Below are 14,523 nucleotides of genomic sequence, written 5' to 3' on the forward strand. Positions count from 1 at the left end.
TGTAAGCCAAGGCCAGTCTGGCTTTAAGAGCTATCAGTTGTGAGTTCTGAGCTGAAAGTACTTTTGCAGTGCATGAGCACGCAGGCCCACCTGTGCACGCAGACTCTCACTCAGCAGTCCCCCCTTTCCCTTGTGAGCACCCTGTTATTCATGATCGTTGACAGCTAACTGCTTTAGTTCTGAAGGCATGAGTTATGAGAAATGTTGATTAAACAGTGAAAAAAAGCTGAATTTTGTGTATGTGATATCTGTGTCTCAGAGTCTCCGAGATACTCAGTCTCAGAGTCTCAATTTTATGTAATTTTAGTTTTTTTCAAGTGAACTCCTTATTAAATGTGGATACTATATATTTTCATTTATGTACATTCATATTTTAGGGAAAATATGCCTCATCAATCCCAGTACCTTCATTTTTGGTTTGAAAAATATTGTTTTATATATAAATACATACACAAAGGTAGCTGCTGACCTGATAGGAAGGTATTCATTCATCACCAGGTATTCCTTGTCTTAGATTCTGTGGCTATAAGTGGTGAACCAGACAGTTCAGTTCAGTTTCAGTTCAGTCGCTCAGTTGTGTCTGACTCTTCGTGACCCTATGAACCATAGCACGCCAGGCCTCCCTGTCCATCACCAACTGCTGGAGTCTACCCAAACCCATGTTCATTGAGTTGGTGATGCCATTCAACCATCTCATCCTCTGTCATCCCCTTCTCCTCCTGCCCTCAATCTTTCCCAGCATCAGGGTCTTTTCAAATGAGTCAGCTCTTCGCATCAGGTTGCCAAAGTGTTGGAGTTTCAGTTTCAACATCAGTCCTTCCAATGGAACACCCAGGACTGATCAGTCAAGACCCTATTTTCACACAAGTTGCGTTCTACTGGGGAGAGACAGACAAGTGACAGTAATCAGATAAATCAACATCAGATAGTGACAAATGAGATGGAGAAAATTACAGGACATAAGAGAAAGTGAGTGGGGGATACTACTTTAGTAGTTAGGAAAGGCCTCTCAGACCTTTGAGATCTGGATAGCCATTGCAAAGATTTAGGGAATAGCAGTCAAGGCAGAGAAGCTGCAAGGACAAAGGTCTTGAGGTGGAAATGAGGTTCAGAGTCCCAGTAGTGTGGCTGGACTGTGGTGAGCTAGGAAAGAACAGATGGGAGCACTGGTGGTGAGGATTAGATTTTATTCTCGGTGGGATAGAAAGCTGTTGGACAGTGCTCTGGGTTGTGTTTTAAGTACTGAGGGTGGATCTGCATGACTGCATTCACATTCTCTCTTCTGCCCACCTCCTTAGACTTGTGATCTTTGGTACATACTTTAAAAATCGCTGACTGTGGGTAGGGGTCAAACTTGTGGTCACAGGACAGCTTTCTTGGGCAATGTTCCTGAACCAGCTGGACTCACCCACTGCAGATGACCCACAGAGTCCACACTGGTTTTACCCATTCTGTGCCTTGTTTACCCTGGTTTTTTACTTGTTTTCTAAAGGATGCAGTAGACCTTTCCATTTGCCTTTGAGTGATCCAAACAAAGCCATCTAATAATCAGGACTTTTTAAACATACCTTCACTCAGATTTCTAAGTGGATTGTTTCTTCAAGTGATATGGGCTTGGCTAATCTCTTTGTCCTGTAAATTGTTAAAGGAAAGAGGTGATGTTTGGATAGAATCTACTAAAATATGCTTGAGGTTTGTCTTTTCTCAGCACGTTCTTAGCTTCTTTTGCAGCATAACCACACACTGATTTCTGGGTTGTTGCCAGGTTCCTTATTCTGTGTAGTGGTATCATCCTCACAGGTTACCTCTGAGTCAACTCTAACCAGATCCTCTTGCATACTAATTGAACCTGCTCTTTTACCCTGTTCTGGTTTGAGGGTTTAATTGTCTTTTGGGTGCTCAGCTCTCATTCTTAGAAGAGATGGTTTCAGTCCCCCCTCACTTCTTTAAAAGCAGAATTTCCTATAGTGTTTTGACTGTGAGGCATGCTCAGGCCATTGGTAATGGGCCAGCAAGGAATGGATCCAGACAAAACAGTGAGACCCAACACTTTTTCAGCCTTGACATCTCCCTCCAGGGCTAGGGCCCAGAAGTTACCCTACTATGTCCAAGAAGGCATGGAACCCAGATCATTAACCTAGAGATATAATGTAGCTGGAAGGGCTACATGACTTTTTTTTGTAGTGGAAATTTTCAAGTACACAAAAAAGTACGTTGACTAGTACAAGGGACTCCCATGTGTCTACAACTCAGTTCCAACAACCATTAACTTTCTGCCTTTCTTGTTTCACCTGGCTCATTTCCCCATGCATGCACTCCACTCCTCTGCTGTTACTATCTGTGGGTCTGTTCTGGGTTCCCTGATATGGCAGCATCACCCCTTCTTCACCATTTTCTTCTACAGTAGATATGCCCATCTTCCATTATAGCAGTAGAGTCTTTGGCGGGTGGGGGGTATGATAACTTGTTATTACAATAAAGGCTCTGAATTACAAGCTGCAACTTGACTATCCAGCCTTCTGAAATTTTCAGCATCTGAAAGATGCCAGGTAGACTTATGATCAGAGCACTGATTTCAACTATTTCTTTCTTATTATTTCTTTTTGTGCTTTGGAGGTTTTGTTCCCTGATTACCTTGAGCAGAAGCTGTATAGACTGAAAAACAAGCTGCAATTTGGAGGTTTTTCAGTAAAGCTCTTTGCAGGCAACTAAAGGATTTGATAGTCATAGCTGTACAGCCATTATTCTAGCACGTGTGGGGAGACCATGTGGACTGGAAGGTGGTAAGACACAGGCTTTGGAGTCAGATGGAACTGGATTCAAATCTTGGCTCTAACAACTACCAACTGTGTGACACTAGTCAAGTCTCTTAGCCTTTCTGAATGTATCCTCTCATCTATAAAATAGATAATAATGATTCCTACAAGAGTCCCTGGGACGATGAATGAACCTGATGTATAGTAAGGACTTAGTGAGTGCCTGGAACATAGTAGGTGGTCAGAGCTTAGAAGCTATTAATATCCATTCATTTCAGTAATTTTCCAGCCATCTGGTATTGACTTATGTGTTGTATTTATGGATCTCTTCCCCAAATCTATTTGGACTTATTACTCACATCTTTCCTCCAACATTGCAAGCATTTTAAGAACAGTTCTGAAGGTGTGATGCAGCACGCCAAATCCAGGGCAGCTGTGACCACCACAGGATGCCCGGGGAGCATCCATTGGTAAAGTTCCCTGGGCCCAGAAAACTTGCACTATTCTTAATAAATTAGGTGCTGGACTTAGAAAAAAGTCAACAGAGATTTCCTGACCAAGTTTTCCTGTTTCTATATTTGGCTAAAGTCAGACAGATTCAGTCAACCAAATGAGGTCTCTGAGCTCGGGCAGGACAAGCATAGCCATTTTTCTCTGTATGTGTTGGCGGCAGCTAGATTCTGGAGCCAGATTGCTTGAATTTGAAGCCTGGCTCTTCTCTTTCCTACCCGGGTCACCTTGGGCCATTGTGTCTCCACTCCTCTTTTGTAAAACACCCCTCTACATTAAAGGTTTATTGTGAAGAGTTAAAGGAATTGTTAATGTAAACATTCAGAACAGTACTTAGCATATGGTAAGCTCTCGGTGAATGTTTTTGTTGATATCACAGAGGTAGTGGGGTAAATTCTGGGCTGCAGAATGTTTCCTAGGTTCAATGTTCAGTGGCTAAGCAGTTCTACTTCTTATATTCATCCTGCAAATATTTATTGATTTCCTACCATGCCACACTGCTCTGAGTTCTGGACACAGGAGTGAACAAAACAGTCCAAGGAATTAGCATTGTAACCTTCTTTGAGTGATGGTGACCAATGCCTCTATCTGGGCCTTTGCTGTTTTGAATAAGTGCACTGGGTATTTGTCCCTAGTTCAGTTCAGTCACTTAGTCGTGTCCGACTCTTTGCGACCCCATGAATCGCAGCACGCCAGGCTTCCCTGTCCATCACCAACTCCCGGAGGTCACTCAGACTCATGTCCATCGAGTCAGTGATGCCATTCAGCCATCTCATCCTCTGTTGTCCCCTTCTCCTCCTGCCCCCAAACCCTCCCAGCATCAGAGTCTTTTCCAATGAGTCAACTCTTCTCAAGAGGTGGCCAAAGTACTGGAGTTTCAGCTTTAGCATTATTCCTTCCAAAGAAATCCCAGGGCTGATCTCCTTCAGAATGGACTGGTTAGATCTCCTTGCAGTCCAAGGGACTCTCAAGAGTCTTCTCCAACACCACAGTTCAAAAGCATCAATTCTTTGGTGCTCAGCCTTCTTCACAGTCCAACTCTCACATCCATACATGACTACTGGAAAAACCATAGCCTTGACTAGATGGACCTTTGTTGGCAAAGTAATGTCTCTGCTTTTGAATATGCTATCTAGGTTGGTCATAACTTTCCTTCCAAGGAGTAAGTGTCTTAATTTCATGGCTGCAGTCACCATCTGCAGTGATTTTGGAGCCCCAAACAATAAAGTCTGACACTGTTTCCACTATTTCCCCATCTATTTGCCATGAAGTGATGGGACCAGATGCCATGATCTTTGTTTTCTGAATGTTGAGCTTTAAGCCAACTTTTTCACTCTCCACTTTCACTTTCATCAAGAGGCTTTTTCGTTCCTCTTCACTTTCTGCCATAAGGGTGGTGTCATCTGCATATCTGAGGTTATTGATATTTCTCCCGGCAATCTTGATTCCAGCTTGTGCTTCTTCCAGTCCAGTGTTTCTCATGATGTACTCTGCATAGAAGTTAAATAAGCAGGGTGACAATATACAGCCTTGACGTACTCCTTTTCCTATTTGGAACCAGTCTGTTGTTCCGTGTCCAGTTCTAACTGTTGCTTCCTGACCTGCATACAGGTTTCTCAAGAGGCAGGTCAGGTGGTCTGGTATTCCCATCTCTTTCAGAATTTTCCACAGTTTATTGTGATCCACACAGTCAAAGGCTTTGGCATAGTCAATAAAGTAGAAATAGATGCTTTTCTGGAACTCTCTTGCTTTTTCCATGATCCAGCAGATGTTGGCAATTTGATCTCTGGTTCCTCTGCCTTTTCTAAAACCAGTTTGAACATCAGGAAGTTCACGGTTCACATATTGCTGAAGCCTGGCTTGGAGAATTTTGAGCATTACTTTACTAGCGTGTGAGATGAGTGCAATTGTGTGGTACTTTGAGCATTCTTTGGCATTGCCTTTCTTTGGGATTGGAATGAAAACTGACCTTTTCCAGTCCTGTGGCCACTGCTGAGTTTTCCAAATTTGCTGGCATATTGAGTGCAGCACTTTCACAGCATCATCTTTCAGGATTTGAAAGAGCTCTACTGGAATTCCATCACCTCCACTAGCTTTGTTCGTAGTGATGTTTTCTAAGGCCCACTTGACTTCACATTCCAGGATATCTGGCTCTAGGTCAGTGATCACACAATCGTGATTATCTGGGTCATGAAGATCTTTTTTGTACAGTTCTTCTGTGTATTCTTGCCATCTCTTCTTAATATCTTCTGCTTCTGTTAGGTCCATACCATTTCTGTCCTTTATCGAGCCCATCTTTGCATGAAACGTTCCCTTGGTATCTCTAATTTTATTGAAGAGATCTCTAGTCTTTCCCATTCTGTTGTTTTCCTCTATTTCTTTGCATTGATCACTGAGGAAGGCTTTCTTATCTCTTCTTGCTATTTATAACCCTGCTTGATTTATATCATTTTATTCCCATATCATTATCCCAAAACAACATTCATTTGTTCTTAAGTACCTAATATGTGCTGTGTACTCTTAAAGAGCAGCTGAAAAAGAGCTGGTGCATGCCAACAAGTGTCTGTGGGATAATGCGGGCAGTAGATAGCTGATCACAACACAGTTAAATTCATGTTTTGGTTGAAAAAGGCATAGAGTGTTATGGGAGCTCAGAGGAGGGGCATCAAAATAAAATGGTGGAGTCAGAGAAAGTTTCCTGAAGTAGATGAACTCTGAAGGGTGGTTTGGAGTTAGTTCCAGAGAAGTGTGGGTACATGGGGAGGGGTGGAGGGGTGAGGAGGTAAGGGAAGGGTGGATGAGGGAAGGATGGGGCTTTCTAGGCAGAGAGCATGAGTAGAGAAAGTATGGATGCTCAAAGTCATCTGACTGTTTGGAGAGCTACAAAGGAGTCATTAGTCCAGTTACAGGAGAGGACAGGGTGACAGAGTGAATGAGGAGGAGGCACAGATGTGAGCCAGGTAGTGAAAGACCTTTTGTGCGTTTCTCAGGAGTTTGAACTTCCTCCTGAAGACGGCAGGGGGTCAAGAAAGGATCTGAGGCTCTGAAGTGATATAGACATGAGTAGACATCATGATGGAGTTGCTGCTTCATCAGCAGTGTGGAGGATGACTTGAAGGACAGTTTAAAGGAAATCAAGAAGACCAGCGGTCCCAGTCAGAAAGCACCAAGGTCTGAACACACAGTGACAAGGAGGTGGTAGGGAAGGGCTCAGAGTTCCAGAGGTATTAAGAAGGAGGTATGTTCTGTGGGACTTGGTGAATGATTGACTGGGTGGGAAGCAGGGGCTTTAAACTTGTTGAAATCATAAACCACTGTAAATTAAGAGAGTGTCACGTTGTCATCGTCTGGGGTCATCATGATTCCTTGTGTTACTATGAAAAGCTAAACCAGGGCAAATGTGCTAGCTTGGATGCTCAACATGGTCGGTGAGGGTGTGAGTGGGCCTTCTGTCCTGAGGCCTTTGAGGACATGGCAGTCCTCTGTCTTGACTCAGGTCAGTGTCGTTAACACAATTCCAGCCAAGCAGATCACTGCATCCCCTAGTTCATTGGTTCATTTGTTCTTTTATCTTATTGATCAAGTATTTATGAAATGCCTGCTAAGCGATCTCATGGAGCTTATGTAATGGTGGGCAAGAGTGGAAGAAGAAGGAATCATATATTAAAGTAAAAAAAGAAAATACTTTCAGATAGAGGTAAGTGGTTTTAAAAAATGAAAACAGAGTGAGGGAGAGGGCCTGGGAGGTTGGCTAAGAGCCAACCTGTTCCTTCCCTGGGAGGAACATCCCAGGGAAGAGTGCCGAGATAGCAGCTAGTTTGGTTGCTCACCTGGATTACTGCAGTCACTCCGTAACTGGTCTCCTTGCTTTCCCTATTCTCTGCCATTTTTGACACCACAGCTGAAGCAATCCTTTCAAAAATATGAATGAGATCCTCTCCTCAAAACCCTTCTGCACACCCCATGTCATAATGAGTAAAAGACAAAGCACCCACAGTGGCAGCAAGGCCCTCCCTGGTCAGACCCTCTTCTTTCCTCTCTGATCATGTCTCCTCCTTTCCTCCCTGCTTTCTCTGCTACAGCCCCAGTGGCTTCCTCCTGCTGCCTGAACATGTCAAACATGCTCCCATCTTTCTGCCAAGTGCTGCATGGTTGTCCCTCACTTTAGGTTTTGGCTCTTGTGTCATGTTGGTGGCCTCGGCCCGGCATAAACCAGAATTCCAGACTCTCAAAAGAAAGCAGGTCTTCAACATAAAGCATACTCTTTGCGCAAACTGTTTAGGTATCATGAGTCATTCTTTTTAAAAAAAAATTTTGGGGGGGTTGCTCTGGGTCTTCATTGCAGTGCACAGGCTTCTCATAGAAGTGGCTTCTCTCGTGGAGCACAGGCTCCAGGCATGCGGGCTCAGTAGTTGTGTCTCCTGGGCTTGGTTGCTCCATGGCATATGGAATCTTCTCAGACCAGGGATTGAACCCATAACCCCTGCACTGGCAGGCAGATTCTTATCCACTATACCACCAGGGAAGTCCCTTGAGTCGTTCTAATTAAGGATGATAGGAACCCTCCTGACTTTCCCAGGTGCCAGCCAAGGACCAGCCTTGCAAACAGACCTTTCTAAGGACAACAGTCTCAGGCTGCTGTGCTAACTTTTCTGCACAGCACGGCTAGCACCTTCCCAGTGAGCCCTTCTCTCACCACCCTCTTTAAAATAGCAACTCCTCTACCAGCACTCCTTGCCCTCCTCTCCCTGTTTACTTTTTCTCCATAGCACTCATCACTCACTAAGATACTATATCATCTACATATTTGTTTATTGCCTGCATCTCCTACTAAAATGTAAGCTTCGTGAGGGGAGGGATTTTTGCCTGGTTTGTTTACCACCAAACCCCCAGCATCTGGACAGTGCTTGGTACATGGCAGGTACTCAATAATATATGATAAATGAATTAAAAACAGGAAAACATGGAACATGTGGTTAGAACAAAATAAACTGTGCAGAAAGAGGTAGGAGATGGGGTTGCTGAGTTGATGAGTTGAGAGCAGACAGGGACCTTGTGGGCTGCAGGAAACAGCTTAGACAAACATATTTCTTAAGTCTCATGATCTCTCCATAGGATTGCCCAAACCAGATCTTTACCATTTTCTCAACCTCAACTCACTCTCCTCTTTCCACATGTCTATCTCTTTTTTCAGTCTCCAATTCTGTCCAGTGTAACACTTCATGCTCTTCTGCCCTAGAATTTATCACAGTTGTAATAAGTTAATTATTTGTATAATTCATTTAGTATCTGAGTTCTCCATTGAACTGAAAAATCCTATCTTGTTAATGCTTTATCCTCAGTGCCTAACCCAGAACTCAACAAATATCTGAATGAATGACTTGCTTTTCTTCAGAGTGCAGATGACCTTGGACTAGGCTAAGCCTCCTGGGGACCTTGAACCACCCCAGCGCTTTCCCATGCTCTCAGCCTAAAACCTTATCACCATTTCTCTAGCCTCCCACCAGATTTGAAGCATTCAGTGCCAGGAAAATCCTGGCCACGCCATGACTCAGTTTCTGATGCTTGGCTGTGGATGTTCACTTTTCAGGAGTCCTTGGAAAAGGCCCAGCTGCTTGCAGTAATTGGGGACCAGCTTATCCAAAGCCACCATTATGCAGTGGACTCCATCAGACCCAGGTGTGCGGAGCTCAGGCACCTTTGTGATGACTTCATCAATGAAAACAAAAAGAAACATGACATTTTAGAAAAGTCCTTGGAGTTGCACAGAAGGTTGGACAAGGTGAGCAAAACTAAGCCATGACCATAATGTGTGCAAAATGTCCTGTGAAGAAGTCTTAGTCATATTTGCCCTCCCTACCCTTCATTATTGTTGAGAGGATGAAGTGCTTCATGTGGAACAGCACTCAAGAGGCATTAAAAACTGTACCAATCTGAAGTTTTAGGAGTATTGAAGGTGAAAAATATCCTAGCCATCCACCACATCTCATTTGAATGAAAAAAAGTCCACATCTTCTGTGTGGACTCAGACTTAAAGTGTGTTTTGACCTGACCCAGCCCTTCTTGATGCCCCATCAAGTGTACAGAGAACCAAGCACTATAGTTGCAAAGTGCTTCTCCTCATTAAAGGCATCAGATTGTGAATCCTTTTGAAGAAGCCTAAGTAATAATGACCATTATACATTCCTACCATATATTGAACACCTACTGTGTTTCTACCAGGAGCATAGTTGCATCATCTATTTAATCCTTAATATAACCTGTGAGGAAGACAATAATGGCCTCATTTAAGAGATAGAAATTGATATTCAACATAGTTGAATGGGTCGATGAGTCACAGCATTTAGTACATAAGGTGAGCGTTCTATAATTGCAGATTTCCTGATGGACCACTCTGAAGACTCTGATTCAGTAAGTCTGGGATGATGCCCAGAAATCAGTATTTTCATCAAGTGTCCAGGTGATTTGGTGCAGGTGGTACCTAGACAACACTGAGGAACCTTGGAATAAAAGGTTGCCCAAGACCACACATGGGATAAATAGGGGATTGCAGATTTCGGGTCAGGATGGCCAAATTCCAAGACCCAGACTCCTTAGACTAGACTGCAACTCTATGCAGAGTGCTCACGGGGAGGGGTTGCCTCCCCCCACACCCCACTGCCCTTCAGCGGTGATCTCTGAGGCAGGTGGCCAGTCAGCAGGGGCCTTGACTTCTGGAGCCTTCCCTATCAGCTGTTCCAGCCAACACAGGGCTCATACCATGAGTCAGCATGCTCCGTTCCCACAGTTGTTCCTCTCTGATCGCTGGGAGCACCCGCCCAGGCTGTTTACACCATCCCATTGCCACAGGGATTTTAGTGTCAAGGAAATACAGCTGCTCCAGAAGCATGTGGCTCAGAAGGGCCTGGAGCACAGCCTGCTCTGTGTGCTGTGCTGTTAGCAAGATTAGCTAGCCGCTGTTTCCCTCACTCCATTTCTGCTACAGACATAATAGCCTAATGCGATCTGTGGAGTGTGTGTGTGTGTGTTTTAGGGAACAAGTAGCTGCTGTGACTCTGCAGAAGACCCAATCCTAGTGTTTTCTGCAGATATAGGCATGATTTTAAAGAGAAAGTTTTCACAGTATGTATCAAAGCATAATTTCATATTATTTTGAAAATCCAAAAATATCAGAAGGAGGAGGAAAACAATGGGATGCTACTTATATTCCATTCCCCTCTTCATCCCCACACAATGGGAATCATCCATTTTAATATATCTTTATATGATTTCTTTTTAAGTCTAAAAGTAGTACACATTCAGTGTAGGTAATTTAGGGGAAAAGTCAAGACAAACTTAAGTTGCCTATAATTTTCCCACATAGAGATAACTACTTCGGAGCTCTCTTTGGATCTTTTTTTCTCTGTACAGTTATTTTACATAGCTCTTTAGGTCACGCAATAAATGGTAATGCACATGTACTTGCAAGGGTAGCTTCTTTTCATATAAATATTCAGACAGCACAAGGGCCCTTGTCTTTCTGTTTAAGTTTTTTAGAAATCAAATTGTTAGAATTCTTTACCTATGTGATTTCATCCCAACATTCTGGAAAGTTTAAGTACTGCTGTTCTGAGTCAAGAGTTTTGCATCCTTAGATTCTTCCCTTGGAAAGACAAATAGAAATGTGGACAGAGGAAAATGGTATTCTTGTTAAAGGAGACATTCCCTGTATCAGGAGGGCATGGAGGGCCCAGGTCTGAAGCCTCATTTTTCACTCTGTGCTCTTGTAACCAATTAAGATGCAAGAAAAACGACCTAGAGGTTAGACCCAAAAAGCCATTTGTTGTATTTTTCAATGGTTAAACCAAACATAGAAACAACTCAACTCTCTCCTCTTAGAGATTTGGCAATTATTGTCAGTGGAGAAGAATGTTTATGTGATTTATTTTTTGATTAAGTGACTTTCCTAAAAAGTATGCAGATATAAAATTGATTTGGGCTTGTCCACCTCATGGTTATATTTTTGAATGTCTAAACTTGATCCTGGATGACATGACATCCCATAATAATTGCCTGTTGTCTCAAAATCCTTGTGGACCCCATATGAGCTTGGACCTCCTGAGGATGGTGGTGGCTGAGCTGTGGGCAGGCTAACTGCACAGGGCACTGTGTTTCTTTCCAAAAGGTCAGCCAGTGGTGTGAAGCAGGAGTCTACCTCTTGGCTTCCCAAGCTGTAGACAAGTACCAGTCCCGAGAGGGCATTGACATTGCCTTGAATGACATTGAGACATTCCTGGGCACAGCAAAGGAGTACCAGTTGCCCAGCTCCAAGGACTTTTACAACCAGTATGAGTTGATGCTCACTCTTGATATAAAGGTAATATTTCTGAGTTATTTTGATCCATGGTTGGGAAAGGGATGGGGGGACATTGCATGTTGCCCAAGAAAATTTATGTTGGATGTACTGAGCAGATTAACCAGTTCTTGAGCTCTCAAGTGGCTTCTTAGACTCCTGGTCTGTGCTTCCTGGAAAACTGACCCTTCATGGCTTGATTCAAATAACTTTCATTCTCTGACATTCATTTCTCTACAAATACTTATGAGCATCTCTGACATATCATGCTCTGTGCTGAAGGCCAAGGACACAGTTATGAGCAGAAATAGATGTGTTTACATCCTTCACTGAACTTACAGTTTATGTATGGGAGAGGCTGACATTAATAAATATCAAATACAAAACACAAAAATGTATTGCAAACTAAGATAAGTGCTTAAGAGGATGTATTCAGGGTTCTATTGGGTATAAAACAGAGGAACTTGACCTGGACTGAGGGTCAGGGAAGTTCCCTGGGAAGATTCACTTGAGCCAAGGCCCGGAAAATGAATAGAGAAGATGGGAGAGGCTTTCTAGATTGAAGGATCAGCATGTGCAAGGTTTCAGGGCTGAAGGGAGCCTGGCACAAGTTCAGAACCCCAAATTCAGAACGGCTAGAGTATAGAACACAAAGAATGTTTGGGGTGAGATTAGAGAGGGGTAGATGAGTTGGGGCCTTGTGGGGCATATGAAGGAGTTTGGTCTTTATTCTGAGAACCACTGAAGGATTTAAGAAGGAGAATAAGGATCAGATTTGCATTTTGAAGGGAGCACTTGTTCTGTGAAGCCAACAGAGTTATAGATAGTACACTTTCCTCTTACAGCCATATTACCTTGTATGTACTTCTAATGAAGGGGCTTTTTTTAACCTCTTTTGAGTCATGGACCCTTTTGAGAATCTGATACACCTATTTTTAGGGTTCTGTACTCAGAATGATTGAATGGAACTTGATGTAGGTACTGTTTACAAAGATATGGGCAGAATTTAGGAAACCCAATATGGATGGTGAAGCACCCTGGACTAGCAAGAAACAGGGAACAGTTACCACCACTAAGCCTGAAAGACAAATGGGAACTCAAGCAGCTCTATAGCTGTGGCTGTAAGAGAGATAGTCTGTAAGAGCTGTGGCCTTGGGCAGAGGCCACAGCTGGTGGGGAAATATATAGCCCTACTTTTCTCTCCCTCTCAGATTTCCTAGTGGTTCATCTCACTGGCCAAATCCAACTAAAAGCCCATGGACCTCTTGTGAGCCCATCTGATGGCTACTGTAGAGGTCAGCTTCCTGGGACACAGAGCAGTATAGAGAAGATGTAATGGGGGAGCAAACAGGGAATGCCCAGTATGTATAGCTTTTATGATTAATTTTAAGGGAACACCTTGAAGGATATCCATGGATCCAGGCTAAGTTCCTTTGCTCCAAAATGATACATAGCAAACTGCATTCTAGTTATTTACTTTTGTCTGTCTTGTTTATTATACTGGAAGCTGCAGTGAGGCAAGAGCCTCACCCACCTCTGTGTTCCTGTGCCTAGCCTGTGCCTAGTATCTTACAGTCCATGTTTGTTGAACAAATGGACAGGCAGGTGGCAAGTGGGCTAAGTACAGTGAGGGCAGCTTGGTGTGGGATTGTGCCTCAGTGTCAGTCTTTCCCTGACTCTTCCTGGTGGGTTTTGGTGTTAAGATATGATCTTAAAGTGGTGTTGGGGGTAGTTAGGCTGGTCCCCTTTCCCTAACACAGGGACCCTTCTACTTCCCTACAGAGAGGACAAAGAGAAGGTGCGTCTAGTGTCTGTGCTATATTGTAGACCCAGGATTTGGTAGCCTCAGATCGTATTCCCAAAGCAGAACAGTCTCGTTTAGCTCCACATCCATTAGCTGCACAAACAAGTTTATCAGGTCAATCAGGGAGCCTTGTGGCCACAGATACCATTTTGGCCAACATCAGCAAATGTTATAACCACATCTCCCACCAGATAAGGAGTAAAACTTAATAAACCACTTCCAGGAAATAGGCAGAAACAAGGAGGAGGGAGGAGACCAGAAGAGAAATTTATTTTTAAAACCCAAAATGGACCCTCCAAGTCCCCCAAACCTTTTCTTCTTTTGGTTTGGAGTAAAATTCTAGATGTTAATGTTCAGATATTCTATTCTGTCAGAGAGTTTTATCCACTGAGGAGTAATGACTTGGTTGTCAAAATGGGTATTCTATAGACATAGAAATAATCCTCATTATATGCATATACACACATTGGTACAGATACATGTATCTCCTTAGTTGGACAGTTGGTTCCAGGCATAGAAACAAGACCCCTAGTATCAATGAGCACACCCACCTCTGAGATCTTAGTTTCTAATACCATTCTCCAGTAGAAGAGAACTGGGCTCCTTGGAGAAATGGCCATATCTAGGACTGGGACAGGAAATGTACAAAATGATCCTAGAGAGGGTTATCAAGATGGCAGAGTAGGGGGATGCGAAGTTCACCTCTCCCAAAAAAACACTTCAAGATTACATCTACACGTGGAACAATTCTCACTGAAAACAAATGAGACTGGTAGAAAGACACTTATACAACCAAAGCTGTAAGAAAGATCCATATGGAATTAGGTCAGGACCACACCCCTGGGAGAGGACACAAAAAAGGAGGGGGATTACATAGGCCTTTTAGGGAGTGAGCAATTTGAACTACATATGGGCACCCCAGCCCTGGGATCTGACACAGGGAAGATGAGTCCCTTTAGTTGGTTTGAAAACTCCTGGAAACAAGGTGGATGAAGCACATTGAAATTTCCCAGGATTCTGGCTAGTTTCCTGTGACTGCACCAATGACTGACTCTGCCCAAGCTAAGTGCTCACTTGGCTGTTCTTGCTCTGTGGTGGTGCAGCTTGACACTAGGGCAAGA

The 14,523-nt window shown here is 43.4% G+C and overlaps 1 protein-coding gene across 5 annotated transcripts in view; it reads left to right on the forward strand.

The window, feature by feature from the left end:
- Positions 1-14,523, forward strand: part of MCF2L2 (MCF.2 cell line derived transforming sequence-like 2) — a 260,855-nt gene that overhangs the window by 108,730 nt on the left and 137,602 nt on the right. For all 5 annotated transcript variants that reach the window (XM_027539953.1, XM_027539944.1, XM_027539970.1 and 2 more), the window contains 2 exons: positions 8,857-9,048; positions 11,431-11,622. In XM_027539953.1, coding sequence (XP_027395754.1) covers positions 8,857-9,048; positions 11,431-11,622 — 384 coding nt within the window. The remainder of the gene's footprint in view (positions 1-8,856; positions 9,049-11,430; positions 11,623-14,523) is intronic.

The sequence above is a fragment of the Bos indicus x Bos taurus genome, chromosome 1, assembly GCF_003369695.1.
Source record: "Bos indicus x Bos taurus breed Angus x Brahman F1 hybrid chromosome 1, Bos_hybrid_MaternalHap_v2.0, whole genome shotgun sequence".
Taxonomy (NCBI): Eukaryota; Metazoa; Chordata; class Mammalia; order Artiodactyla; family Bovidae; genus Bos; species Bos indicus x Bos taurus.